Genomic DNA, 25,777 nt, shown 5'->3' with positions numbered 1-25,777 from the left:
TGTGGGCAAGGCAGGAAAACTTTAGCTACAAAACCATCTGCCCATGTGACAAATTTCCTTGCAGGAGGGATAGCTGGTCATCAGATAGGTACTTAGGCAGTAGGCTATCTACCAGGAGAGGGATCTCAAGATAAAAAAAAAAAAAAAAAGGGAAACACCACATGGTTGTACTGGTAGAAATAACCTTCTTGTTATACTCAGCTTCGCAGGACACCTAGTGTGTGCATCAGTATTTTACTATTAAGTATAATGTTATAGGTTTTTGTGACTATTCCTTACCAAATTCTTTTTGAGAATAAATGTTCAATACTGCTAAAAGATAGTAATGACTTAAATTTTAATTTTTGCCCTATTTTTAAAATAATGTACTTTGCTTCCAAACTATAAAGATGAGAATTCATATTTTTAAATGTTTTATGATCCTTTCATTCCTGTGACTTACTTGAATATGTTACTAAACTATCACAACTCAATGAGATAGATATGTAGTCCTATGATTACTTTTCAAAGAAGGAAACCAAAGCATACAAAATCTTATTTTAACAAGAAAATCCTTTATTATTAAGGAAGTGATTTTTACTTGCTTTAGTTGATATTAGTATTTGCTAAGAAATCTGATAATTTAAAAGAACTCAGTTGATCAAATGGAATGTGGCATCAAGTTCCACACATAGATACAGGCATTTTTTGTTTTGTTTTGTTTTACTGTCACTATTTCCGAGAACCCGGACTTAGGTAAATGTGGTTAAAGACAGTAAGTCTTTACTTACACATGAAGCAATCAGGTGAGCTACAGGAAGAGTAATGTAAGAGAGGTGGTGTGATGGAATACTACAAGGCTGCTATGGAAGAAAGCACCAAGAAGCACATCTCACAAAAGGCTGACATCACTCAACATCATATCTGTGAAGGCCAAAGGGCTTCATGTGCTAATATTTATTTTTGTTTTTAATTATAGTTAGTGAGAAAAGAAGGTTTGTAATGTGTTCTTAGTAGCAACAGCATCTCCAGAAATGTAAAGATTAAATAATTCATCATTTTACTTCCCAGAGGTTATTTTCATGATACTTCTTCCATTAATGCTATAATAATATGGCTTTACTGAAAATTTTTCTATAAACTATTTTACAAAAGTATTTTATAAATTAACTTTCTTCAAGATATATGATTAAAATGGTCTTTTGTATAGATACTGACAAAATTTTCTAAAGAATCTAAAGGCTGTTTAAATTCTTCCCTTGAGCCATGACTAAAAGTAGCACTGGAGGGAGAGCTGGTGAGTAAGGCAGCTTGGTGCTTGCTGCCAAGCCTGACAGCCTGAGTTCCATCCCTGAGACCCTCCACACTGGAGAAGGAGAGAACAGAGTCCTTCAAGTTGACCTCTGACCTCCACATGGGAGTCATAGCATGTGTGCCCTCCTCATAGATAAATACATACATACATACATACATACATACATACATACATACATACATAATACATTGAAAACTAGTACTTTTAGGAAGTTTTCAATTTTTATACAATACTGTTGAGTATTTCCCTTAGGGTTGTTTTAAGGAAGGTTTATTACAGTGCTTAGGTTTAACCTGTCTATAATAAGTGGTAAATATGGTTTTGATTTGTTATGTCTACATTTCTGTAGACAAGCAATACTTTGCACCTAAGAAGAAATAAACAGCTACCTCGAAAGGATGTTACGGTTATTTAGTTTAAAAGGCAGCTCTAGGCCTGGGGAGATGCGCAGTGCATAAGTACTTGCTGTGCAAATATCAGGATCTGAGTTCAAATCATCAAAAGCCTCACAAAAGCTGCACAGTCCTGTGTGCTTGTCACCCCAGCACTGCTGGAGGTAGGGTAGGAATAGAGACAGGAGAACCTCTAGTTGCTTGCTGGCCTCCAGCCTAGCTTCAGGTTCAGTAAGAGACTCTGCTTCAAGGGACATGGTGGAGAATGATAGAATACAACACCTGACATCCTTCTCTGGCCTCTGGAGTTGCTCCCACCCCAGCCACCATGTGCATACACTTCACAGATAAGCCACACACACACTCACACACATTTTTAAAAATGTCAAGTCTAAGTCTACAGTTCCAGTTTCAATACAGACTTTCTAAATAAGGCTATGCATTGGGCTCAGTCAACCAAGGCAGGTCTCATGCTTCAACCAAATCCTCTATTTGTGATATATTTGTAAGTTCAAGATGGCACACAGTGTTTTTCAACATCTGAAACAAGGCTCACCATCAAATGAGATGATGTTCAGTTATACAAATTACTAATTGAATTAGTATAACTAATTCATAAAAATTCTGGATTTATATATTTTTCCAACCTTGATAAATATTTTTAAAACATAGTTTTAAAATGCCATCAGAGGGACTTCACTATCCAAAAATAGCCAACTGGTTAAATAAAGTTGTTTTCTATTGAAAACAACTGAAAAAAAATGAATAAAAGAACTTAGCACTTCCCTTACAAAAACTAAAGCTACCAGATAGAAAACTACCAGTCAAAACTTAAGGAGCAGGTAAAAACCTGGAGAATGGTGCACAGATCCCTTCAAGCTGCATTTGCTGATTCATGAGAAACATTTAGGCTCTTGGGGTGAATGGCTCCAGAAATACTCGAAGTCCTAGTATCTACTCAAAGTAAATGAAGTGTTTCCAAGATTGCGCACCATCACATCCCAAACAGACTAAACACTGATCAAGTCATAGTAGTGAGGTCCTCCTAGGAATTATAATCTCCCTAGATGAAGAGCTTTGACTAGACTTAGAGTTCCAGCACTTATTTCCTCCTGTGGACGAGGTTTCCCATCCAATCAGACAGCCATTAGTTGCTCCCATCATACATTGCACCAGTGGGTACATCTTGCCTGTGGTATTGCATTTCATAGGGTACACAGCTGGTTCACTAATGTCTTATTTCTCCCGGCAACCTGTATAGTGTCTTCCAGCACAAGGACAGCTAGCAAGTAGAATGAGATGTCCAGCTCAATTCCAGCTTGTTTTCTCTGTATCTTGTTATATAGTTCTGGTGGGAACCCAAGAGGAATATCGATAACTTGTGCTGTTTTGGGGGTGCCCCTGGAACCTCCCTAACCAAGAGTTCATAAGCAGGGACCCCACACATAGCAATAGAATTTTTGTTTGATAAACAATGGCTTCTAGGAGTGACACTGTGCCGCTATGCCAGAGATCAGACTTTTAATTACTGTTTAAATAGGCTTACAAAGTAGTAGGTTTTCATATGGCTTTCTCCTATGTCCTTTACATTCACTAACCCTCCCTAACCCTTCACTTTGCCTGTCCCCCATCCCCATCATCCCATACTTGTTTGAATCTTGCCATACTTAATATTACCATTTTTTTATGTTCACTTCATCCATATTCTATTAGCTCCCCTCCTTCAGCCATCCCCCCAACAGTGGCCAATTTCTAGTTTCTTGGCGTCTACAGGTGTTCCAACTTAAGCACATGAAACTAAGATTGGAAGTTAAGATCTACATATGTGAAAGAATGGGCAGAGTTTGTCTCTCTGGACCTGGTTTTCTCACTTAGCATAATTTTTTTCTAGTTTGATCCCTTTACCTGCAAACTTCATAATTTTTTTCTTTATAGCAGAATAAAATTCCACTGTGTATATGTATCACATTTTAATTATCCATTTATGTGTTGATGGATATCTAGGCTGATTCCATTTCTAAGCTATTGTGATTAGTCACAATGAACATGGGTAAGCAAACGTCTCTACAGAAGGATATGAAGTCCTTTGGGTAGATGCCGAAGCGTGCTATGGCTGGGTCATATGTAGTTCTATTTCTAGCATTCTGAAGAACCACCACACTGATTTCCATATTGCAATCTAAATATATTTAAACTTTAGACAAATGCTACTCTCATCCTTAATAAGAGAAACCTCTTTGTAGTGAATGGTGAGAAATGCAGAGACTCATGGCTGCTCAAGATACTTAAAGAAAATGACAGTTTAGTTACTTAGCCCTGAGCATGGTATTTGTGTAACTCCCTCTAGGTTCAGGAAACACAGTAGAAGATAGAGCAGAAAGAATGTGGGAGCTGGAAGATAAAGAGAAGAGATGTGAAATGCCATGTTTAGGCCATGACACAACCAATGCAAATATGGTCTCATAGCAGCTGTGGATGTCTGTAGAACCTGGACAAGGCTGCACATGTCAAAAGTCAAGCAGAGGTGGGGAGGGGTTTATGGGGTCCTAACCCTCCCTGCTGAACTATAGGCAACTGATGATTCTGGGGTGGGGGTGCGGTACATAGCCATTGCTTTCAAAATTTTTTAAATTGCTACCAAAGGGAGTCCACCAGTCTCCAAAGGACAGTTCCAAGTCCATGACCAGACTGTTCTGATTAAAATGAGAGTTGCAGAGACTGTTAAAACCAGAGGGTCACAAAACAAAGCAGGAAGATATGAATTCAGGAGTAGATCTGGGGAAGAGGGATGATAAGAGAAGATGAGGGTGAGAGTAAGCAGCATAACCATATACTGTATCAAATTTAATCAGCAAAGAAAATATGTAAACACAGGAAGAAGACAAACCCAGACATCTCTCTGGTCAGACAGTCTAGCAGAAATATTGAACTTTGGGTTGAGGGAAAGATGCTGTTTCCCAAAATAAGATGGAGAAGCAAATAAAGGAGACACCTAACATCTAACTCTGCTTCCACACATGCATGCGCACACATGAAAGGATCGCATCAAATTAAAAAACAAAACAAAACAAATAGGCTTTTTAGATATGAATAAAATGATTACAAGTAACCATTAATTGGATTGTTTTAAGAATAAATCAGGATAATTAAGAAGGAAATTAAAATATTAAAATGATTAGGATTCCTAACATAATAAGAGCTAGAAAATAAAGAAAAAGGAACTGTACAAACATTAAGAAATAAGAATCCAACACATGTGTTTTAGTTTATAATAGAGTAGGCAATGAAAAACAGTGTAGAAAATCATTCTTTTACATAATCTTTTGGGTGGAGGAAAAACTAAATTAAATATTTCTTTCACACTAGGAAGAGAAATTAATTCCAGGTGGATACTAGGCTAAATGAAAAGGCAAAACTATAGTCTCAAAAATATAAGAGGTGGAACAATACTTTGTAAGAAGGGAAAACAGCAAAAAGATGAGACCAATACATTTGATACATTGAAAATAGCAGCTTTGATCAAAAGACAACAAAAGGAAAGAGGAAAAGTAGAAGTAGATACTTTTGGGACACTTGAACAACATAAGAATGGTGTTCAAGGCTTAAGAGGAAATTCTTAGAAAACAGTAGAAAACCACAAAAATTTAATCAAGTATTCCATTAAAAAAAAAAAACTGGAATTGCCAAAAAGTAAGTGCTTGAACCTTCCAAAATCAAATTCCATGTTAAAACTATACAATTATATCTATAACAGCCATGAGATTAACAGAAATTTAAATCTTACACTATTAGTATTTTGAGAGAAAAATATAACTAGAGCCCTTACATACTAATAGGACAAACTGGTAAAATTGCTTTGGAAAACTGCTTAACATAATATAAGGTATGTTAAGGGTATGCATATAAATCCCAAGAATTATACTTCTCAGGGGAATTTTTACCATGGAGTACCAGGATACATTCTTAAAAGTTCACTTTGAAGAACTCACTCAGAGACTTCTGAGTGTGATGGTGGATGAACGGCTCTATCTGAATAAGGACCATACTAAGCTTCTTTCTCTAAATCACCAACCATCATGAGCTCTACAGCCAGCATGTCTCCCTGGAACATCTTGACTGCCGAATGGGCACTGCTGCTACCTATGCTGCTGCAGTAGCCAAAGACACCCCACTGATAGCTGGAGGCATCCTCCAAAAATGCTCATAGGAGAAGCAAAGTCTGGGCTGTTGAAGCCGATGGAGAGCAGTTGGAGCACAGTTAGCATGAGGATGTGTAGGAAGAGTGACCATGGAACCTGAACCCGAGACAGCCTGCCAGGAAAACGACTCTCTTTACCCCACCATGGATACATAGCAGAAGTGTGCAGTGGAACCCAACACAGTACCCTAATGACACACACACAGGTATGTAGGTGTTCAATCCTGTAATATCCTTTCAGATTACGAATCACAGGGAGTCCTGCTTATGGGAAATTTGATCTCTAGTTCACTATGAGAAGACTGTAACATGCTAGGCTATGGGGAACTCTTGCCAGTGAATCCTAACACACAGAAGTCTATGCTCACAGAAATCTGGGATACAATGACATAACTTGTCTGAATTAACGAGACTAGCATTCGACACCCCCGCCCCCGCCCCGCCACATCCACAGAGACTACACAAATGACAACCCAGGAGGGAGAAGGACAATGGCATCCCAATGAGGGGAAAAATATTTACTTAGGTTTTATTACCTTCTATTTCATGTTATCACCAATTTAAACTTTAAAAAACTTTTTAGTTGTTTTTATGGTTTTGCTACCATTTCCAATTATTTTACTTTCATTGTTAAACTACTGTGTTTTAACTTTCATCTATCCAGAAATGATATTTCTGACTCTCCTCTTTCTCCACACTGACAAAAATCTTAATGTTTCTATATCAACAGTAGTTGGTCTGCTACCTCTCAGACTTCCAATCCCTTAGTTATCTCCTTTCTCCGTTCTTGCACTTCACAACTTGAATATACTTTTAGTCCTCAAAAAGCAAGAGTCTACATGTTCCCCAACCCATTACCCAAATGAAGCTTGGTGAACCAGTGAGTTTTATTGGGGTTACTTATAGAAGTGTGGGTGAGGGGTTAGGTTATTCACAGGGGCAGAAAGGCCTCAAAGACAGATACATCACCAAAGCCGACCTGGGCATGAGTGACAGCTTACAAAGCTGGGAGCCTGGAGCCCACTGCTCAGCCTGCAGGTAGCATAACAGGCTGGAGAGTGTCCTTTCCAGGTGCCTCAGCTGGGCTTGTCTGAGAGTGACTTTCAACAATCTTTACTGATTCCTCTTGGGGAGGGAGGGACCTAGTGAATCTGGCCAGTTGTATATCCTTTCAGGAGCTATTGTGGGTCTTTAACTTCCTGTCTTAAAAGTTTCCCTGCAGGATGAAGTGTTTCACCTCTCCTTATAACACTCTGTCCTAAAATATTCTGTTGTCTTATCCCCCTTTTCACATCCTATGTCTTATTTTCTCTGCAAGATGCAAGGTTTTTAACCTCCAAGGAGACTGCTGCACAACTGGTGTACAGTTCAGAGATGACATTTCCATGATAAAACTAGGAAGAAAAAAGTGACTCTGAAAATCTAAATTACTAGTTCATCTTAAAATTAAGAGAATGGGTTATATTTAGCAAAAAAGAGGGGAAAACAAAGGGCCCCAGGGCACTGGTAGGTTCTAGTTCTCAAATGGTTACTGGCAAGGTTATTTTAAATCATTATTCTGTGCAAGTGTGTTGTATTAAATATGCATATTTTCTTACAAAAGGCAAGAGGTTCAAAATATAATGAAAAAAAAATAGTCCACAAAGAGTTAACTTGTATGGTTATAACAGAATTACCAAAACTGTGTGAAAAATGTTTCTATATATCAATACCACCAATATTCATCTGTGAGATTTTATAACAAACCATTTGCCTATTAAAAAACTACTTTCATAAGGAAGCCACAATAAGTAGTTTTCGATGACAGGACAAGGACAGTTGTGTTCGTATTAAGGAAAAGCTTACCTTAGGAACTATTACGTTAGAAATAATATTCACACAATGCATTTCATGAAATATTATACTACTGACATATAACAAAATACACAAATTTAAGTATTTATTCAATTGAATGAACTTTGTCAGCTCATGCACTTGTCTAATTACCACCTAAAACAAGAGGCATGACATTTCTATCATCCTTTCCAGAAAGTTTCTGCTGTCTCTTTAAGAGTCAATTTTCCTTACCTTAAAAGTCCTTCCTTAGGCCTGGTGGCAGTGGTGGTAGTGCACGCCTTTAATCCCAGCACTCAGAAAGCAGAGGCAGGTGGATCTCTGTACATTCGAGGCCAGCCTGGTCTACAGAGTGAGTTCCAGGACAGCCAGGATAACACAGAGAAACCCTGTCTTGAAAAAAAGTTATTTTTTTTTATAAAAAATATAATTCATACATAAATTAAACCTTTGTCAGATTGTAAAAGTAACAATCCCATCTATCAGTACACTACTCTTCTAACTTAAGGTAGCTGAGAAACACCTAAAAAATATTTCTTTTACTTTGGGCTATAGATTCTCCAATTTCTGACACAACATGGAGCCACAGAAGCTAATTCAGCTAATTATTAGACGCAGCCTGTAAGCTGAGAATAGTTGAGGACATAAAATGAAATTTCTGGTATTGAATACTTTTCAGTTCTACACTGAAAACTCCTGGCTGAAAGCAGACACAAAACTGAACACCACCAATGGGCTGTGGCAGACCAGCAATGTCTAGAAGATGGAACACAATGTTCTGAATTCAATTAGGTGAACATTCTCATGGCTTAGTGATTCATCCTCTCTCAGCCTAGGTGTGTGGTAAGTACCTGCAAACAGTTGGAAACAATGTGGGGAGGAGTCTTTACGTTTGTACTTTGTATGTTAACATAACTTTCCATGATAAAACATGAACACCCCATGCATGGCATGGTTGGCTAGAGGCATTACAAAGTAAATTGTGACTTTCCTCACTTCAGTTTAAACTGTGAATCCTCCAGCTACGTGGCTTGCTTATTCACATTTAAGGGGTCAACAGCTGTATCTCTATTTAAATTTGGCAGTGATCTAAAAACTTAATAAGGACAATTGGACAAACTCCACATCCAGCCTATCTGCTTAAACTGTTTACTTGCAGTAACAGCATACAAATGTCTCATGTTACTGATAAACCACAGAAAGTTTCTGGGACGCTATTACTATCCAATCATGAAAGTAATGTTCATCATCACAGAGCAATGAGAGAAGTCAAAGCAAATACAATCATGCTCACTTGTACCAAATTTAACACAACAGTAAAACTAAAGGAAATGCCTTTGTGGATACAAAAATGTTTTAGAAACATGTGTGAAATAACCAAGCATTTCTGTAATAAGATTTTTTGTTTCTCTTTTGTTTAGAGAAATTTATTTTATCTTGAATTTGTAATGATAATTTCATGCTGACATACAGAAAACATTTAAGAACACAGAAAAGAACAGTTGTAATATGAACACCATTAAAGAACAGTAGCAGTCAAGAGGTCATTTATGCAAGCATGGCATGATGTTGGATACTTATAGTTGCAGTACTTGGGAAACTGAGTCAAGAGGATCACTTGAGTTTAGTTTTTAGATCAGCCTGTGCAAGAGTAATAATCTAAAAAAATAAACAACAACGAAAAAATGAAGCCACCTGGGTAATGCATCCTGAATACACTCTCTTTTCTGAATAATCACTATTGTGAGAAAACATCAAGTATTTTCTATGTTTACCACCTATGCATAAACTGTAAAATGTGTGTGTGTGTATGTGTGTATGAGAGAGAGAGAGAGAGAGAGAGAGAGAGAGAGAGAGAGAGAGAGAGAGAGAGAGAGAAACTTGGTTATTTCTTGGATTTTATATTACTGGAATTTAAAAATACATGTTACACACACACACACACACACATACACACACACACATTGTTTCTCTATGCATTGTGAAGTATAACTATGCCCAGTGTTATAATATATAGTTTTCATTACTGATAACAATATTCAAGCAATATTATATTATATGAACATCCAACAATTTCTTCTTTTATCCACTGATGAATATCTGTGGTAGTCTCCAGGTCTGATGCTGTCTTTGAATATCTGTGCTTACAAAATATAGCACGAATGCTTACAACTCTAGTTACTAATAGCAAACTTTTAATCTAATTTTCTTTTGTTCATTTTACATACCAACCACAGATTCCCCCTCTCACCCCTCCTCCAGCTCCCCCCAGCCTCCCTCCCCTGACCCACAATGCATCCCTCCACCAAAAGAGTAAGGCCTCTCATAGGGAGTCAGAAAAGCTTGATACATTTAGTTGAGGCAGGACCAAGCCCCTCCCCTCTTCATCAAGGGCAAGCAAGGTGTCCTACCATAATAATGGGCTCCACAAAGGCAGGATGAGGAACAAGGGGAATACTCCTCTACTGTTAGTGGGAGTGCAAACTTGTACAGTCACTTTGGAAATCAGTATGGTGACTTCTCAGAAAACTGAGAATCAATCTACTTCAAGACCCAGTGATACCACTCTTGGGCATACACCCAAGGAATGCTCAATCACACCACAAGGACACATGCTCAACTATGTTCATAGCAGCATTATTTGTAATAGCCAGAACGTGGAAACAACCTACGTACCCCTCAACTGAAGAATGGATAAAGAAAATGTGGTACATATACACAATGGAGTACTACTCAGCTGTAAAATACAATGACATCATGAAATTTGCAGGCAAATGAATGAAACTAGAAAATATCATCCTGAGTGACTTAGAAAGACAAACATGGTATGTACTCACTCATAAGTGGATACTAGATGTAAAGCAAAGGATAATTAGCTATAACCCACAGCTTCAGAGAAGCTAGAAAACAAGGAGGACCCTAAGAGGGACGTATAGATCGCCTTGGGAGGGGGAAACATGAGATCTCCATAAATAAAATGGGGGTGTGGGGGAGCAATAGAGGGGAGGGAATGGGGGATGAAAACATGAGGGAATGAGATAGTGGACCTGGGAGAGGGACGGAGTGGGAGAGCAATGAAAGAGAAATCTTGATAGATAGCAAACTTTTAAAAAGTGATAGTACCAACTTATAACTATTCAAAAATGTTCCCACTGCTCTACATCTTTTTCAAGACTTGCTATTTTCAGGCACTTGAAATTCTGTCATTCCATGACATGAATCATATTAACAAACTGAGGGTTTTTGTTTTGTTTTGTTTTTGTTTTTTTTGTTTTTGTTTTGTTTTTCGAGACAGGGTTTCTCTGTGTAGCTTTGCGCCTTTTCCTGGAACTCACTTGGTAGTCCAGGCTGGCCTCGAACTCACAGAGATCCGCCTGGCTCTGCCTCCCGAGTGCTGGGATTAAAGGCATGCGCCACCACTGCCCGGCAACAAACTGAGTTCTTAATTTAAATTTTCCTGACTAGTAAAATGGTTGATAATTTGTGTTTATTGGTTATTTGGATTTCTTCTTTTAGAATAGATAATCACTTAACTATTTTCCCTGTTGGTGGCAGTGTTTATTCTCATTGATTTGTAGGGAATTCAGACATAATTTGTTGATTACACATATAAAATTCACCTATCATGCTTCTTTTTATTCTTGTAGATGTTTATTATTGAATGAAAGTTTCCATTCTTAATGGTCAAACTTGCAAAGCAAAAAAAAAAAAAAAATTCTTTATGAGTTTCTCTGCGTACTCTTGGATGTCCTGGAACTAGCTCTGTAGACCAGGCTGGCCTCAAATTCACAAAGCTCTGCCTACCTCTGCTTCCTGAGTGCTGGGTTTAAATGCATCCTATAAAGATTTCTTTTTAATGATAATTCTTAAATCTTTTTTGGGGGGAGTGGTGATAGGTATTGAATTTAGGACCTCACACATGTTAAGTAAGTTGTATATAACTGAGCTACACTACCACCCCCAACCAAGCAAAACTGCAAAGTAAATAGATATTAGTTAACATTATCTTCTAAAAGTTTAGGGAAAAATTAATCTTGGATTAAAAGTTAAATTTAAGAATAGGATATAAAAATCATTATAGTAGCACCTTTGCCTTACATCATGTTATTATCATATATTAATTGTAAAAAAAATCCAATGGTTTATACCATGACATTTTCATACATGACTAATGTGGATTATCATATGCACATCCCATTCACAACTTCTTCTGTACTCACTCCACCTCCCCCAAATTCTTATCTTCCAAATTCTGTCCTTTCTATTACCACATTTTTTACTCTAGATTTCACATCAGAGAGACCATATAATTTGTCTTTATATGTTTGCATTATTTTTTTTAACATCAGGTTGTTCAGTACTATGAATTTTCCTACAAATGGTTTAATTCCATTCTCCTTCATGGCATCTGTTGATGGAGCCAAGACTGGTTCAATATGGTGGTCACTGTAAACAAGGTCAAGATAGAATGGGTGGGCAGGTTATGTTTACTGCATAGTAATTTGACTTCTTAGGGTATAGCCACAAGGGTAGGGTAGGTGGATCATACAGAGTTCTATTTTCATTTCCTTGAGGAGGCTTTCATACTGAGTCCTATAGAGGAGGCACTAATTTCCATTTCTATGGAAGCTTTAGAAGAATTTTCTTTTTCCAGTAACCAAAACCTAATCAGCATCTGTTGTTTTTCTCTCAGGATACCTTTCATGTAATGGCAAATCTCAATGGAGGTTTGATTTTCATTTCCCTGATGGTTAAGGACAATGAATATTCTCATATGTTCCTTGTATTTCTTCTTCTAGCATGTTCATTATTGGTATATACAAGCTCCTGATTTTTGTTTGTTGATTTTTTATCTCTACTGAAACTGCTTATCACATGGGAAATCTGACTTCTTCCTTTCCTATCTTTGTGGTTTTTATTTCTTTTCCTCCCTTTATTACTCTAAAACTAAAGCACTATACTGAATATTCTGAATATATACTGAATTCAGTGGAGAAAGAACACTGTCTCCTTGATTTTAGAGGAAATGTTTTATTTTTTTCCTTTTAGTATAATTTTGGCAATAAGTTTCCCATATGTAACTTTTATGTTGAGCACATTTATTCCATCCCTAGTTTATTCAATCTTTTTTTTATCATGTTGGACTTTGTCATAAGATTTTTCTACATTATTTGTGTTGCACCATATTAATTTATTTGTTGTATTAAATCATCACTGCATCCCTCGCATGGAATCAACTCCATTATGGCATGATGATCTGGTATTGACTTTGATGTTTTCATTTGGTAAACTGGCCTATCATTTCAGTAGGCAGTTTAAGGGCTTACTGCTTTGTCGCATGAGTTTGGCAAAACCTCCCTGTTTTAAGAAATAATAGATTATATAATATCATTAATTTTCCTCTTTTAAAAAGATATTGTGTGTATATGGGTGTGTTGCCTGCCTGTGCATCACATGACTGCTGATGCCTACGGGAGCCAGAAGAGAGCAGATCACTAGAGATGGAGTTACAGACAGCTGTGAGCCACCACATGGATGCTAAAAATCAATCCCATGTCCTCTGGAAGAACAGCCCGTGTTCTTAACTGTTGAACCATCTCTCCAGCCCCTGGTTTTAATTTTCTTTAAAAGTTTGGAATTGTTTGGCAGTGAATTTTCTTTGTTGGGAAACTCTTATTACTGTTTCAGTCTTGCTGATCACTGTGCACCTGAATAGGAGGTTTATAATCATTTCATTTGAGCTGATCGATTATATTTAGCAATTTATCCATTTTTCTATATTTTCCAACTTACTGGAATGTAACTTTCAAAATATTTCCTAATAATGCTTTGGATTCAGTAATACCCTGTTATAATATCCTCCTTTTGCTCTCTCAATTTACTAATTATGTGTTTTCCATTTGTATAGTTTGGCTAAGATCTTTCCATCCTTGTTTAATCTTTTAAAGAATCAACTCTTTGTTTCATTTGTCTTTTTTATTAGATTTTATTCATATCTGTCTCATTCTTTATTATATCTTCCTGTTTCCTAATTTTGAATTTGATTTTTTACAGTATTTTAAGACCCTGCGGTGAACAATTAGGTTATTGGCTGTGTTAGCTATATTTTTTAAGGTACACATTTATAGCTATACATTTCCCTCAGCACTGCTGTCAGTATATTTCGAAGATTCTGAGAAGTTATTCATTTGATTTTAGAATTTTGAAATTTCCCTAATTCTTTCAATGAATCAACTATTAATCTCTAACTCTTTCAATGGGTCATTATAGAATATATTGTTCAATCTTTCTGTGTTTGTCTCTTGAATTTTAATTTAAATTCACTATGCTCTTATAAGATACAAGAAGTATTTCAAATTTTCTGCACTTGTTAAAAGAGTTGTTTTACGGCCTAAAAGGTGATCAGTGTGGGGGTAGTTCCTTGAGGTGTTGAGTTTGCATACCCCAGCTAGTATGTGGAATATTCTATAGATGTTCATTAAGGTCATTTATATTTTCTCATTTATTTATCACACACATCAAGTCTAAAGTTTCTTTATTGAATGTGGAGGTTTGAGAGAAAATGACCTCCAAAGAGAGTGGCACTAATGGGAGGTGTGGTCTTGTTGGACAAAGCATGTCACTGTGGAGGCAGGCTTTAAGGTCTCATATGGTCAAGCCATGCCCAGTGAGACCACTTCCTGTTGCCTCAGAGTCAAGATGTAAGGACTCAGCTCCAGCACCAAGTTTGCCAGCATGTGACCATGTCACACCATGATAATGGACTAAACCTCTGAAAATGTAAGCCACACCAATTAAATGTTTTTTCCTTTGTAAGAGTTACCATGGTCATCACATCTCTTTATAGCAAAAGAAACCCTAAGACATGGAGTATAAAATTTTAAGCATTTATTTTGTATATGCATGCATATATGGGTGGCTGTGTCTATGTCATGACACATGTGTGGGGAGGTCAAAGGACAACTTGTATGAGTTTTTGCTTTCTACCATGTGGATCCTAGGGACCAAACTCATTTGCTATGCTTGGTGGCAAGTTCATTGAATTTTTTTTTTTTTTTTTTGGCTGGGGGTGGGTGTTTCTGGGTGATGTATCTATTGACAAATAAGAGTATGGAAATCATATATTTGGACTTACCTGTTCCTTTATGTCCAATGGCATTTGTTTTGTTAAACCAGACAAATCAATGTTTGATGCACTTAAAACTATTATATTTTGGGGCTGGAGAGATGGCTCATCAGTTAAGAGCACTGATTGCTCTTCCAGAGGACCCGGGTTCAATTCCCAGTACCTACATGGCAGCTCGCTGCTGTCTATAATGCCAGTTTCTAGAAGACTCGACAATCTCACACAGACATACATGCAGGCAAAACACCAATGTACATAAAATAAAATTAAATAAAAATTAAAAACTATTATATTTTGAAGGGTCTTTTTACTTTATTAATATGTAGTGACCTTTATCACTTATAAATTTTGCTTAAGGTCTGTTTTGTCAGATGTGATTATATGAAGTTGTGCTTGTTTTAGGATTACATTTGTTTGGAATACCATATTATATACTTTCATTTTTAGTCTATGTATGTATTTGCCAGAGAGCTGAGAGTTTCTTGCAGACAGCAAACCAGTATGTCTTGTTTTAGAATCTACAATTATCATTCTATTGTGTCCTTTAATTGAAGTATCAGTACTGTGTAAATTGAATGCTATTATGTGTATTAGTTACTGGTCTCGTTGCTGTGACCAAACACCTGACAATTCAACTTAAAGCAAGGATGGTTTATCTTGGTTCACAGTTTCGGGTTACAGTCCAGCATGGTGGGGTCCTCCCAGTGGCAGGAACTTTGATGAGGCAGCTGGACACACTGTCTGTGCAATCAGACAGAGAGGAACACTGCTGTTGCTTGCTTTCTCCTTTTTCTGCAGTCTAGGACCCCAGAACTCGGAAAGGTCCCCCCACATTCAGGATGGGTCTTCTCACTTTAATTAACCTAATCTATATAATCCCCCATAGACATGCCCAGAGGCTTGTCTCCTAGGTGATTTTAGATTCTCTCAAACTGACAATCAGTAGTAACTGAAAGACGAACTGAAAAATACATACTAACTTTTCTTTTATTCATCTAGAGGTTTATTGGTTTGCGTTATTAATGTCTGACTTTTTCCTAATTCTCATTTGTTTTTCATTTTTGTCACATTTATTCCTGCCCTCATGTACTCAGGATTGTGTGATTCTTTCTTCCTCATTTTTGTGCACTATCCCTTTAAGTATCTTTTGCTATAGTAGCTGTTTGAATCAGTTGTCATGATTGTTTTAGTTTATACTTATCATGGAAAGTCTATTTCTCCTTTGATTCTAAAGGATAATTTTGTTGGACATCATGGTTTGGTTGGCTGTGACCATGTTTTAGAGCATGGCATCAATATGTGCCCTCCTGGCGTTTCCTTACTGCCGAAAGGCATGATGTTATTCTCTAAGTAACTTGGTACACTTCTCTTGTATATTATATCCTGGTTCTGTTCTTAGGAATTTTAAATGTAAAACACCACAAAGAGGCTATTTTCTGGTCATGTGTATTTGGAAATCTAATTTCTTCCTGTACTTAGATGGCCATTTTCCCCCCCTAGATTTGGGAAAACTTTAACAATTTTACTCAATAGGTTTTCTTTATTCAGTATTTTCTTCAATAACCACAGAAAAGAAAATAACAAAAACAATACAAAATAAACTATGAAGGTCATTAACAATGGTAAAAGTAATAATACCAAAAAAAAAAAAAAACCAAATGTGGGGGACAAAAAGGGGGAAGTAAGGGAGATGAAAAAGAAGAAATATGAAAAGAATATGATGAAGGGGAAAAGAGTAAGAGACCAAAAACATTGCAAAATAAAGAAAAAATACATAAAATTAAGCAAAAGTAAGAAAACAAATCAAAATAGAAACACTATACTTCAAAATATAAGTCAGAAATAACACTGAGTATAACAGTAAAAAGAAAAAAGATTTAAAATACATGTGGAGATACTCCCCTTTGGGGCCTCTGATACTATCTACCAGGTGTTGGGGGTAGGGTAGCGGGTCAGAGGTGGAGCTCATTCTGTTCGGTGTTCTCACTATGCAGGCTGCTGCTGTATGCAGGCTGTGAGCTGGGTAGGCCAAGGGTTAGTGTCAGTATCAGAGCTGCATTCACTTCAGAAGCTCCCCTTAACTGTCTATCAAGAACCAGCTGACTCAAAGAGCTTTGTGGTCTGTGGACTAGGAAGGCTCCCTTTTGCCCCGGAGGCACCCTGGTTTGTACATCTAAAAAGAACAAATATTCAAACCAAGAGGTGTCCCATGGGTGCCCCAGAGGGTACAGGAAGCAAAATACTGACTTCTGCACTTAAAGGCACCAGGCATTCGACCTGCCCATCTCAGTACTTTTAGTAGCTGCCCAGAAGTACATTGTGGGGAGAACAAGCAGAAATGAGTAATTTGCCAAACTTGGGCTCAGAGTTCACAGTCCTGCTCACAGCAAACCACACACAGCAGAAATGTAGCTCTAGAAGGTGAAATACTAGTCATGGGCATAAAGTTAACAGCCTCCACAGTAATCCACACATAACAGGGTATGGAGTTAACAGTTCCATAGTAATCCACAGGTAATGGTACAGAGTTAAACACAGTAATCCACAGGTAACAGGGTATGGAGTTAACAGCCTCCACATTAATCCACAGGTAACAGGGCAGACAGTTAACAGTTCCATAGTAATCCACAGGTAATGGTATAGAGTTAAACATAGTAATCCACAGGTAATAGGGCTGACAGTTAACAGCTCCATTGTAATCCACAGGTAGCAGGGTGTCTTATGGTTACTATTGCTGTGATGAAGCACCATAACCAGAGAAACCTGGGGAGGAAAGGGTTTATTGGGCTTACACTTCCACAGCAGTGTTCATCATCAAAGGAAGTCCAGACAGGAACTCAAGCAGGAAGCTGGGGGCAGGAGCTGATGCAGAGGCCATGGAAGGGTGCTGTTTATTGGCTTGTTCCTCATGGCTTGCTCAGCCTGCTTTCTTATAGAACCCAGGCCCATCAATCCAGGGACAGAACCATCCACAGTGGGCTGGGCCCTCCCCCATTAATCACTAATTAAGAAAATGCCTTATAAGTGGATTTTATAAAGGCATTTTCCTCAATTGAGGTTCCTTCCTTTCAGATAATTTTAGTTTTTGTTTTTTATATTTTATTTATTTATATTTTATGTATGAGTGCTCTGCATGTTTGCTTGCATGCCAGACGGGGGCATCAGATCCTATTATAGATGGTTGTGAGCCACCATGTGGTTGCTGGGAATTGCACTAAGGACCTCTGGAAGCGCAGTCAGTGCTTTTAACCCCTGAGCCATCTCACCTGCCCGAGATAACTCTAGTTTGTGTGTCAAGTTGACATAAGACTGGCCAGCACATATGGCACAGAGTTACAAGTCCCTGCAGTAGATCACAGGTGACAGGCTCACACCATGGCTACAGAGTGTGGAGCCACTGAACACTACTCCCACCAGAGCTCCCATTCCTTACTCTCTCCATTTTCATAGTAGGTCTGAATCATACCATCCCCTTTTCTGAAACTGTCTCAAGGTCATCTTCTACTCATATACTGTGGCTGACCTTTGTTGTCAGGTCCCTAAAATAGTTTACAATCTTTCACAAAATGGTACCCGACTATATGTCTGTGAGATATTGGATGGGTTGTCAGGGGTAGAGGTAGTAGGGGGTGTATTTCTAACTTCATTACTATTCTGTCACACAAATGTCACTATCAGGCAAAACCCAGTCATTAGATTTCATCCCCAAGAGGTCAGGATTGCTTTTGCTATAGGACCAGCAGTCTGTGATTACCAGGACAGTCTGCTGTTACTGAACACTGGAGGCTTTTTTTTTTTTTGCTTGAGGCTATGTCTTCTCTGGAGAACGGGGGTGGTGGTGGGGGTGGTGGGGTGGGGTGGGACTGTGGACTATTTCCTACTGGTCTCCGTGCTGCCTATCTGTTTCTCTGTTCTTTTTAGCTATCGGTTAGCTTTCTCTTGACTCACAATGTTCTCTTCCTCAGATTATAGTTTCTCCTTTTTTATTCTGACTCTTCTAATTCATGGTTGCAAGATGGAAATTCTAATCCACCACCTTACTTCAAAACACTATAATTTTTGAAATTTATTTTTATGTGAATAGTTATTTTTCCTATATGCATGTGAGTGCATCACTTGCATGGCAGACACTCTGGAACTTGAGTTACACAGGGTTCTGGGAAAGGAACTCGGGTCTTCAAAAAGAGTACTCAGTGTTCTTAACTGTTGAGACATCTCTCCAGCATTCCAAACGATATACTTTTTAGTCTTACTTAAGAACAAAAGTAATTTACCCTTGTATTTGGTAAGCACAGTTGTGGAGAGTCAGTAAGTCTGCTTATTGTGATTTTTATTTCTGCCATAGTTCTCTTTACATGCCTAATTATTTTACTATGCAATACTCTATTTGAAAACTTTGTTCAAATTACTTGAAATCAAGACCGTTATTATCACTATCCAGAGTAAATTTTACATCTGCTTCTGTTAGACTCATGGGTTACTAGCAATTCAAAATCATTTAGGTCTTTTTGCAGTGATTTGGAATTCCCAAGTCACCTTGGAGAGCTGAGTGCTGGCTCTGCAGTGATAGATGTATCTCGCACCCATCAGCTCTGTTTGAGTACTGTTTAATCTTCTAATTCAAACATGAGTTTCCTTCAGTCTTGACCAGTTATGTTCCAGGACTCCAAAGATTCTCACTGCAAGCTGAACAAAGATGTCAACAGTACTACTGAGCCTCTTGCCCACATCTTCTGAGTCACCAACTGAACTCAGCTCAGGAATTCATTATGTTTCAAAAAATTTAACTCATTTATATCTCGCCTCTCTCTATTGTTACTGTCATCAGTGGGAGATCAGTTCTACTCTGTCACTACTACTAATTTCATTCAAGCTTGTATTTCATTTCTTTAAAGGCAGCAAATGTACCTCTCTAGCCCCAGTCAGGAACGGTAATGCCTGTAGTCATGGCTGCTTCTAGCTTGACACATCACAGCTTGTTTCTGTGCTTGGTTTTCTTTGATGTTTGTCTGTTTGTCCTTCTCAAATCAACAGACATTATCTGAGGTAGCCAGTGAGATGGTCCAGTGGGTAAAAGCACTTGTGACAGAGCCTAACAACCTGAGTTCCATTCCTGGGACCTACATGGTGGAGAGACCCCGACTCCTGTAAGTTGTCCTCTGACCTCACACCTACATGCAAATACATAATGCAGTAAAAAAGAAATGAGATAATCCGTATTGATTTTACCACGAAAGATGCCACTTCATCCATCTCAGACCACTTGAAATTTAACTCACCATTTGAAATAACAAAGTGTTGTGAAATGGGGTTGCAAATAACTTTTGGGTTATAGTTTTTGTACTGTGCCAAGATGTCTTCGCCATAGTCCCTGACAGTAATAAAAGGTTCATTATATGAGAGAGTAGATGGCTATGGAGGGAAAATCTTCTAGTAGACCTCAGACCTCAGCAGCCCTTACACTTTCCATTTCCCCATCAGCCCCCAGGATGGAATGTGCTCATGGGTACTCAGAAGCACAGATTTCTAAGCCGTTTTCCTCTTGCTTTGGCATTACAGTTCTTTAAAGAAAATCCTCCTTTCTCCATGAAAATTTTTTTGAGAGAGTTGATGCAAATCTTTCAAAGACCAACATCTATTTATACATGTAAGTTACTACATATTTTTAAAAGAATAACACATGCAATAAATTTATCCACTGTTCATTTCTGAACAGGAGGAGAACCACAAAAGTCTGAGAAGACCTGACAATCCTAGGAATTCTTTACTTCTGATGCTTCTGGGCAAGAACGATCTTGAGAATAAATTGAAGCTATTGGCTCCAAAGTTCTCAGACCTCAGAAGAACGATCTACAGAAACTATCAAAGCAGAAAGAGAAAACACCAGTAAGGAAAGAAGTCCTCAAACGCGTTCTTCACCATTCTCAGGACGGTGTGCTCAGGAGCCAGCGTTCCCACTCTGCCTTCACATCCTTCCTGGAGTTTTGTTACTCCAGGCAGCTTTCCAAACATAAAAGAACAGTTATTTACAATGCCTAGCCCTGAGTTATTACTATCGTCAGCTGGATTACACTGCAATGTCCGTGCAGCTCTACAGAACACAGGTCTCTGGAAAGTCTGTGTGTCTTGGCCAGGTGAAAAGGACTTTAGTCATCAAAGCCGCTGAGGGATCTTTCTGCGGCTCGTTTTACACTCGTAGGTGGTCCTTCAGTGTGTGCTCCAAGGCCAGCTTCACAGCAAGGTTCCTGTCACAGACCATTTAAACTCGGAGCCAGACAACATTTTTCTCTTTTAAATTATATGAAATTTGTGGTATTCTGGTAAATTGCCCCCATTGTGCATTAAATAATCTTATTTAGACATCTACATTAAATATATTCTTTATACAGATTATGTTAACTTTTGTCTTAAAAATTCTTTGATGGGCCGGGCGGTGGTGGTGCACGCCTTTAATCCCAGCACTCAGGAGGCAGAGCCAGGTGGATCTCTGTGAGTTTGAGGCCAGCCTGGGCTACCAAGTGAGTCCCAGGAAAGGCGCAAAGCTACACAGAGAAACCCTGTCTCAAAAAAAAAAAAAAAAAAAAATTCTTTGAATAATTCAATCTAAAATGCTTTTTTCTGAGGTTAGTTATGACAGTGGTATCTTTAAGCAAATATCCTTTAATTAAATTTCAAAAATGATCAGCATATGGCATTTAGGGTTTTTTTTTTCTTCTGACATATCAAACTTCTAAATAATCTACTTAGCACATGCTGACAACTAATAATTTATGAGCTCTCCAACACCCTGAAAGGGATATTTTAGAGAGGAACTCACTGCGTGTTTCTGCCACAAGGCAGCACTGAACATGCTGCTGTTGGTTCCCTTGGAAGACTGCACTGTATATGCCAAAGTGCATTTTGGCATAAAGGTTGGTCATTCATATACCTGAGATGCCAGCAATTCCACACTGAAGGCATATGCCCCAACCTACAGCAGTGATTCTCAAAATAAGGTTTTTGGACTAGTATCACCCTCATCTCAGAATATATTAGACATTCTTGGGACCCAACCTAAACCTACCAAATCAGAAATCCAATATATGTTTTAACAAGCCCTTAAGTGATTCTGAAGTCTGATATAGTACTAACACAATCAAGTACTTTGTAGTACAGAAGATGAATGAAAATATTCCAGCTACACTTACAAGACTAATAAAACTAAACAAATATATAGATCTGACCAATAACATAGGTCTATGATATATTTTATAGAAGGCAAACAAGGAAGATTGGTTAGTATATTATTTAAGAAGGAAAAACCTTGTATGACAAAGCAATAAAACTGTTTTTAAAACAAGAAAATGATATACCTTTCATTCTCTACAGTTTACCTCAGAGGAAGCAGGGGGATGCGTGAGGAAATTATTTCCAGGAACTACAACTATACTGGTAACAACTTATCTTTTATGTGGTAAGGTCACAGGCTTTCCACTACCATTTCATTACTATATAATCACGTATATATCAAATACTGCATAATACATTTTAAATCCAGAAAACAAAAATAAAAATGCTGCTAATAATTATAGCCATTACCTTAAATGAGAAATGAGATCTTATCTAAATGTTAATAAATTATTAAATTGTGATATTGTCATTCAGTTACAAGGAAATGGTATAATCACAGTATGAAATTCCCAAAACAAATTTTAAGAATCACTTTAAAAAAAAACTAAAGATATGAGAAAGCATGAAAGTAGCCAGATAATGGGAGTAAATGTACAATACAGAGACTAGAGGAAAATAACAGGAAATGTTATTAATGGAAATTATGTAGAACTTTATGTCTTCTTTATACACGTTAACATTTTTCTTCTCTGTGTAATACTATTTAATTAGAATCATTATGAATTTTAAAGTGTTGCTGAAACAAGTAACTTAAATTATTAAAGAAAACTGTCAATTTTCTGGCTAAACTGGGGAGGAAATGGACATTTCACAGATATTTTGTTGAAATTTATAAGGCATATAATTCAAAATTTTGTATTTTCTGCCATAAAAATTGCATGTCTGTATAGTTATCACTCCTCATTAAACAATTTCATTTACTTATAAGGGGAAAATCATCACAGAAACCATGGTCCAATTATGACTTCACTAAGAAAATAAAAAAAAAACTTTGAATAACACAAAAAGAACAAAAAATTTAAAATTATCAATTGTTGACTGGCTTTCAACAACACAAAAGAAAGACACAAATTCTGCTGTATTTCCTGTCATAGTGAGAAATCACAAAGATCAAGGTCAGGCAACAAAGGCTTGTTACATACCTCTTTCTCCAATATTCTAGCAATCTCACCAAGGGTCCGATCCAAAGCTGAAGCCTTATTGTTTACCCACGAGCCACTGTCTTGTACTTGAACTTGTTTTACAAGATCTTTGGCTAATCTCTGAAGCCTTGAATACAAAGGGAGAAAATGCATTAATTATGTATGTATGGGTATATAAATATATATGAATTTTTTTGAGATCATAAACTTCATTTCTCTAAAACATGTGAAACACAAGTTACTTTCTACCTGAAACCTCTCCAGAGAGCAGCCAGGGGAGGTAAACAGACAAAATTGTAGCTCTTCATCTTTAACACCACCCATTTATTCCCCATTTAATGAAATGACTACCAGACAACATCAGCCTTGGCTGCACTAATAGAAAACATTCTTTCTGTGTGATCGTCAAATTAGAAAAGACTTGAGAGTGGGAGAAAGTGACAGGATCATGATCTGAACATGAGTAAAGAACCTGAGAAGGCTTTCACATTCTGATCCAAATCCTCTTGTTAGACTCAGATATAGAAGCACTGCGAATTCCCTCAATGTTAGTCTTCCCATGGTCCACTTTATAGGAAGTTTAGGAAGTTTGGTATTCCTTTCTAGAACAAGAGTATTCATTTGCTTTCTATTTAGGAATGCCATACTGAGGTTAACATCTCATAATAGGCCTCCCTTTGCTTTCCTTTACTTCTTGGTCCAGCCTTCTTTCCTGTTGACTCCCTTGAGCAGTCAACGAGTCACCAGATGGCCTTCCAGATACTTCCCAAGTCTATTCTCCCTCTCTCATCTGTCTTCAAACTTTTCAAGTAGGACAGACTCCACAAGACATAACTACAATCAAATTCTTAAAAAATTGTATTAGACATACTCTCCGTTGTTTCATTCGTTACTTACATTGGACAAGCTCCTCTCTCGTTTATTTTTAAGAGCTTATGTTTCATACAGAGAACAGAGGCTAGTAGAAGAAAACCAAGTCTCATCATTACCTCTAGTCACTCATCTCTTCTGATCTCTCCTATTACAGCCTAGGGAGGTCCTCTCTTCATCAGCAGGGCTAAACCCTCAATACAAACTGCAATGAGGTTCTTCTGGATCTCAATTCCTTTTCTTCCTGTCTTAGTCTTTGAAAATACTCTTCATTTCCTCCTGAAATGCTTTCTCCACTCTCACATTACATAGGAAATCCCTACATATCTCTCTGATTTTAGCACAGAAGTCACTTTCTGTACTTTGGCTATTTCTTTAATGCGCTTACCACAGGCAAATTAAATAATGGGCTGTTTAATGTGTGCTTTTCCCATGAAGAGTTTTCTACAATGACATATATGTTCTTTGATTGCATATCCCAACATGGTAATTTCTAGCTCCATGTGGTTATTGAGCACATGGAGTATACTAAGCACCGAACACTAAGTTGAATTGAATTTTAAGAGTTTAGTGGTAATGCATGTGTGACTAGAAGCTATTGAATTAAGCAGTGCAAAAGCAAATGTAATTTACATTATATTGCTCAATTGCTACGAGCCATTTGAGTTATCAAAGAAACTTGCTCTAAAAGTGGGGTAATCCCCCCAACTTAGGAAACAAATACGTTTATGCCAAGTGTTTCCCTAAACCCTGGTCTGGGTCAGGTTGGTCCCTATCTCTGTAACAGAGAGGGAAGACAAGAAGCTTAGGGTATTAAAAACACTGTGTCCTCAAGAACAGCTAGAAACCAAGCCATTTCCAGCAGAGGTGACTGCTGTTTATCCCCTGATATAAAAATGCATACAGTGAGAACATGAAGGCAGATGTTCAGACACAGGAAGCTCATCCATGGAGAAAAGTTCAATCAGGAAGTCTAGGTCACTACTCAAATTTCCCTTTTTTTTTTTTTTTTTTTTTTTTTTTGCTGTGTGTTGTGAGCACCAGATTTGACAATGCTATCTGCTGCTATTTGTCCCTTTACTTGAAAGCCTCAACTATGGGGACATCATGCTCTGCCCTGCGACTCTCTTAATTGGAACTCCAGTGGCTCCCTAGTCAATTTCTGCTAGAGACTTGTAAGCCCCCAAATTGATGTAATCTTTTGCTTGCTCACTCAACTGAGCTATTCACTTGTCTCTGTTGGATGGACTGAGTAGCCAATTTGTCAATGTTTAGCTATATCTTCTTGAAACATGAATATTAAATGATCTTATTAATGAATTACATGGAGCCAGGTATAGGAGTAAATTCTGAAAGATCAGAGAGACAGAAGAAGCCACAGCTAACCTCACCTTGCCAACTTCTCAGCTGACCTTGTTTCGTCAAACTGGAAGCCTCTGAGTCCTCATCTGAATGGATCTCAGTTGAACTGCTGCTAAAAGCCTAAAAGCTATGTGTTTTTCCCAAGACATGAGATCTCAAGTGCTAGGATTAAAGGTGTGTGCTACCACTGTCCAACCTCTATGTTTAATGTAGTGGCTGTTTCTGTTCTCTGACCCCTAGATAAGTTTATTGGGGTGCACAATATATAAATCACATCTTCTGCTTCTATTTTCTATTCACTATTTAGTGTTTGCTCGCTATATACTTAATAAACTCACTCATTTAAAATTGAAAGTATGACTGTTGTAGATCCTTCTTTGGACTGCACAG

The 25,777-nt window shown here is 37.7% G+C and overlaps 1 protein-coding gene across 2 annotated transcripts in view; it reads right to left on the bottom strand.

Annotated features, from left to right (window-relative positions):
• Scaper (S-phase cyclin A associated protein in the ER) overlaps nucleotides 1-25,777 on the bottom strand; it is a 359,173-nt gene that overhangs the window by 163,661 nt on the left and 169,735 nt on the right. For both annotated transcript variants that reach the window (XM_028865018.2, XM_028865019.2), the window contains exon 23: nucleotides 23,156-23,282. In XM_028865018.2, the coding sequence (XP_028720851.1) occupies nucleotides 23,156-23,282 (127 nt within the window). The remainder of the gene's footprint in view (nucleotides 1-23,155; nucleotides 23,283-25,777) is intronic.

The sequence above is a fragment of the Peromyscus leucopus genome, chromosome 7 (assembly GCF_004664715.2).
Source record: "Peromyscus leucopus breed LL Stock chromosome 7, UCI_PerLeu_2.1, whole genome shotgun sequence".
NCBI lineage: Eukaryota > Metazoa > Chordata > Mammalia > Rodentia > Cricetidae > Peromyscus > Peromyscus leucopus.
This window is presented reverse-complemented; position numbering and strand designations above follow the sequence as displayed.